This window comes from Fibroporia radiculosa (genome assembly GCF_000313525.1).
Source record: "Fibroporia radiculosa TFFH 294 genomic supercontigs, scaffold22040, whole genome shotgun sequence".
Lineage (NCBI taxonomy): Eukaryota > Fungi > Basidiomycota > Agaricomycetes > Polyporales > Fibroporiaceae > Fibroporia > Fibroporia radiculosa.
In genome coordinates, this window is record NW_012133502.1 from 2,045 (window position 1) to 6,470 (window position 4,426).

At 64.8% G+C, this 4,426-nt stretch overlaps 2 protein-coding genes across 2 annotated transcripts; both read left to right on the plus strand.

Moving 5' to 3' along the window:
• Positions 1-239: 239 nt before the first annotated feature.
• Positions 240-983, plus strand: FIBRA_07982 (uncharacterized protein; the record flags this gene model as incomplete). Its single annotated transcript, XM_012329643.1, has 1 exon — positions 240-983. One exon carries the CDS (start codon positions 240-242, stop codon positions 981-983), a length of 744 nt encoding a protein of 247 aa, XP_012185033.1.
• Positions 984-1,886: 903 nt separating this feature from the next.
• FIBRA_07983 (uncharacterized protein) lies at positions 1,887-3,194 on the plus strand (the record flags this gene model as incomplete). Its single annotated transcript, XM_012329644.1, has 3 exons — positions 1,887-2,006; positions 2,056-2,303; positions 2,357-3,194. The coding sequence occupies 3 exons, from the start codon at positions 1,887-1,889 to the stop codon at positions 3,192-3,194; spliced, it is 1,206 nt and encodes a 401-aa protein (XP_012185034.1).
• Between the last annotated feature and the right edge of the window lie 1,232 nt (positions 3,195-4,426).

Sequence of the window (4,426 nt, forward strand, 5' to 3'; positions counted from 1 at the left end):
GTCGAGTGCATGGGCCAGGACCTAGAACGAGCTCCTGGCCAAGACAGGAGCGTGAAAAACCAGAAGCCAGCCGAGCGGATGGCAGAACGGCGTCCATGCAATGGCCACGCTTCAAAACCTTCCCCGCAGCCCCAGCCCCACGCGTGTGGCGCGTTCACCATGGCACAGCGGCCGCACGCGCAGCCTGCGGACGGCGCAGGTGGGGGGTGGGGCAGATTCCACTTCCACATCCATGCGAGATGTCAGAGAAGTGCAGCAAGCGCGTCGTGGATTTCCAGCACGGAACACGATTGCGCACGGCGCGTCGAGCTCCATGTGACGCAGAGACAGGGACGTTGGCCGCTGAGATCGAGCACAGGCGGGGATCGGGGTCGAACCTCGAGGCTACGCGACGTCGGCCGCTGCTTCTTGTCTTCCTGCCCTACGTCCGCGCAGGCTGGGGCCGCGAGCCGAAGAGAAGCCCGTCTGGGATCGTATCAGCCATCCGCACGATGACGTGCTTGCTCTCGCTGCGGTACGCTGCTGGGCCCATCCCGTGGTCATCTGGTCTGACTCGGAGCGTGCTCACGTCCGTGCTTGGACGCACTGGCAGACACGGCACGGCGTCGCAGCCCCGAGGCGTGCAAATCCAAATTCTAACCTCCCTTCCCAGCATCCAGCTTGCTCCCGGCGCAGTGTCTCACGTCCATCGCATATCGAGCACGTCGACAAAGATGCACAAAGGGGCGCACTGTCCTTTCAACCTCAGCGCGGAACCAGAAGGTGGCATCGACGCGTTGCCCATTGCGGGGACTCATCTTCTCTTTAGCTCCCCATCACGACAGAGTCAAGGTCAAGAGGGAGAGTGGGAGCGTGCTCGGGAGCCGAAGAGAAGGCGAGCCCGCGCAGGCTCCGTGTCAATGGTCTTCTGTTGCACACCAAGGACGAAGGGACGCATAAGGGGCAAGTGGGCCGCGCCGCGTCTCCCTCCGCACATCTGGTAGCAGTGAGCCCATGTAGCACTCCGTCGTTGGCCTCCGCCGACATGCTGGATACGCAACGAAGAATGCGGGACACTGCGCCGGGGGCAAGCGGGACGCTAGAAAGCTAGGTTTTTTGAACCCGTCATCGTGCAGATGGCGGATGACGCAAACGCAGACTTTTCCTCGGCTCGCCCCACCAGGGCGCGCCTCCCGCGGCCGTTTGCCCGATGGCTGGCGCTGCCCCAGCCTGTGCGGGCGTAGGGCAGGAAGACGGGAAGCAGCGGCCGATGTCGCGTAGCCTCGAGGCTCGACCCCGATCTCTGCCCGCGCACCCCGACGACCCTGTCTCCGCGTCGCGCGCGGGGCGAGCTCGACGTATCATGCGCGATTGCGTTCTGTGCTGCGAGTCCACAACGCGCTCGATGCGGATGCCCACTCCGCTTCTCTGACATCTCGCATGGACGTGGAGCCTGCCCCTCCCGCGCCGTCCGCAGGCCGCGCGTGTGCAGGTCCTGTGCAACGGCGAACGCGGGCCACGCGTGCACCGGCGCTGCGGGGATGGCCGCCGTTCTGCCGTCCGCTCAGCGGGGCTCTGATCCATCTGCTCCTTCGCGCTCCCGTCCTTGCACGGACCCGGTCCACGCCGCAATGCCAAACTCGACGGGTCCGCGATGGGCAGAGGGTGCGCTTCCAGCACGTGTGCCCGTCTGGGCGATATGCCCTGCGAGATGGCCACAATCAGCGGGGTGGCTCGGGCTCGGTGAGGGGATGCAAGCGCACGCGATGTGTGTCGCGCAAGTGGACCAGCTCGCCCCGGAGCTGCACGTCTCCACGTCTCCTCCCTGCCCCCTGTCCCCCGCTCCTTCAACTTGAGCTTGCGCGTCCCCATTCACCAATCCACGCTGCATCAAAATCGTCACCGCCATGTGTATGTCGCGCTTCCATGCGACACCCCCACACGCTCTCTGGGACATACACAAAGTGCCCGGGATGCCGTGCGCTGCTAGCAGTGAAGCTAAGGGAGATGGATCATCATCAATCCAGGTGCCACCGCGACATTTCCTGACCAGTTCCATCACTCTGATCCCTCTAGTACCTAGCTTTGGGCGGGCGCCTTCCATTGATGCTGAGTGGCCCTCCCCCTCCCCCCGGTGCGCCCGCGCTCATCGATCATCCTCATTCCCGTCCTTTGGACGTGGCTGCGGCTGCCTTCCTGATCCGCAACTCTTCCTCCCTCTCCTCCGGCCTTCTCGGGTTTGCATCTGCATCGCGTTACTTCCAATGCGCAGGGCGCGCTCCCCGAGCTGACCCTGCAGGAATGCTTCCCAAAGATGGGGGCAAGTGCGAAATGATGGTGAGTATCAACCACGATGGTGGATCTGGCTTCGGAGCAGGGCCAGTGGGGCAGGGACCCTGCCTGGGCACGCCACTGCATGCTGTGCTGCTTCCAATCCAAACCCGAACCCTGACACAGGCGTCCGGACCTCCCTCCTGGGCCCCGCACATGCCGAGGCAGCGAAGCAGCGTGTCGCTGCGGCTCCTGCTGTGTCCGTGGGCTTCTCGCGCGGGCTGCGCACGTCGGGGGCTGTTGGCGTTGGCCGTTGGGCGGTCGGCGCGCGGCGGAAGACTGGAAGTGCAGTGGGTACGAATGCTGGACGTTGCGCACTGACGCGCGGTTCCGAGGCCTGCGATTGGCGGGACCCTATGTCGAGGAATGGCGTGCCCGTACATGTCTCCGACTCCGCGCCAGCCGGGGCACTGTGTGTCGTCTGCGCATGTGGGCGGCGCGCAGAGAGAAGAAAGAAGACGGGATTGGCTCGAATGCTGTCGGGCACACGGTACTGGCCACCCTTCTCCCAGCTGCGATGTCCGTCGCGTTTCCATCCGAAGATAACAGGTTGCACACACCCAGCCTCGCACGCGCGAATGGACCCGGATCAGCTCTGCCTGCAGCCGCGCGCCCCCGCCCCGTGCCCCGCCCCTATGAACCCAGCCCAGCATACGCACACCGTGTTCGCGCGCGCGCGTGTCTCCGTCCGCCCATCCGCGCCGTACCAAAGACTCGAAGACGTCGCAGCCGTGCGCACGCCGCACTTCCATGCCGCGCCCGCACGCGTTCTCTGGGAAGCATACGCACGCCGCACGCCGCACGCACGCGACGTCCGGGATGCTGTGCGCTGCTGGCAGCGAAGGGGGATGGATCCTCGTGAAGGTGCCGCGGGGGGCATGTAGGCAAACACTCTCTGATCCGCCCCCGCGTCTTCTGGCCGACCGCGCTTCCCGGTTTCGCTGCCCTCTGGCCTCCGCACGGTACCCTCCTGAGCTGGGGATGCGTAGCCGCATACGCGTGTGGGGGGGGGACCTGCCATTCGGTATCTAAGGCGGCTGACTGCGGGGCGAGTCCCAGCTCGATGGGCGGGCACTGGGATATCTTTACATGCTCGCCGCGTGCGATGTCATCACACGCACATCCGTCGCACCAACATACGTATGCACCAGGGACTGGGAGCTCCAGGGCGGCGTGCTGGGCCAAGAACGACGGCCTGCAGGGCTCCAGCCTGTCCTCGGCGGCGCCATCGCCACCTGCTCCCACTCGCCATCTCGCCACGCTGGACGCCCCCATCTCGACGGTCAGAACACTGCTAGTGCGAGCCCGGTGCTCGTCCGTTTCTTCAGCCCCTCGCTGTGCCACATTCCGTTCGCGCGGCCTCCCCGTCCCTGCGCACGCGAGGGCGTCTCCCGCCAGAGCGATACAGGCGAGAGCAGTGCTTGCTTGCGTACCGCCGGCCGCGCTTGGGCGTTGTCCTGCCAGCATGCGAATACGACCCACGCCGGGCGACGACAAGGTGTGACAGCGGACTCGAAGATGGGAGACATCATGGCGACTCGAGACATTCCTGGCTGTGGCGAGGCGTTACCCTTCTGTTGGTTGGGTGGCACCGCGGCAGGGCTGGCACTGGAGAGCCGGGTCATGTCCGTCTTCCGTGTCTTCCTACGTGGTGGTGATCGATGTCATACGTCGACAGCTTCTCTAATGCCTGCCCCCCCCCCAGTGATTCCCTGAAGACGCGATGTTCCATTCCGCGACAGTATAACCAGCCAAGGTCGACGTCCGTGTCTTCCTGCCTAGTGGCTATCATACTTTGACAGCTTGTATCCCCCCCGGGGGTGGTTCCCTGTGATGCAGCATTCCATGCTGTGGCATCCCGGATCACGGTTTGGATGAGCAGTGGTGATTTAGTGTGGCGCCGCAGCTCTTGGGCCTTCCCAGACTCGTCGGTGGAGACATCGAGATTGGACCGTGCATGGCGACGCGCATCTGCGGTGTCCTGCTTGGAGAATGGGCCTCACGCTATGTTCTGAGCGCACTGCCCTGCCTTGGTTGTGCTTCTGGTCTGCGGCTGCACACACTCCAGACTCCGTCTCCGCCGTGCGTGGCAGCCTCTGCGCTGCTGCAGCCCCAC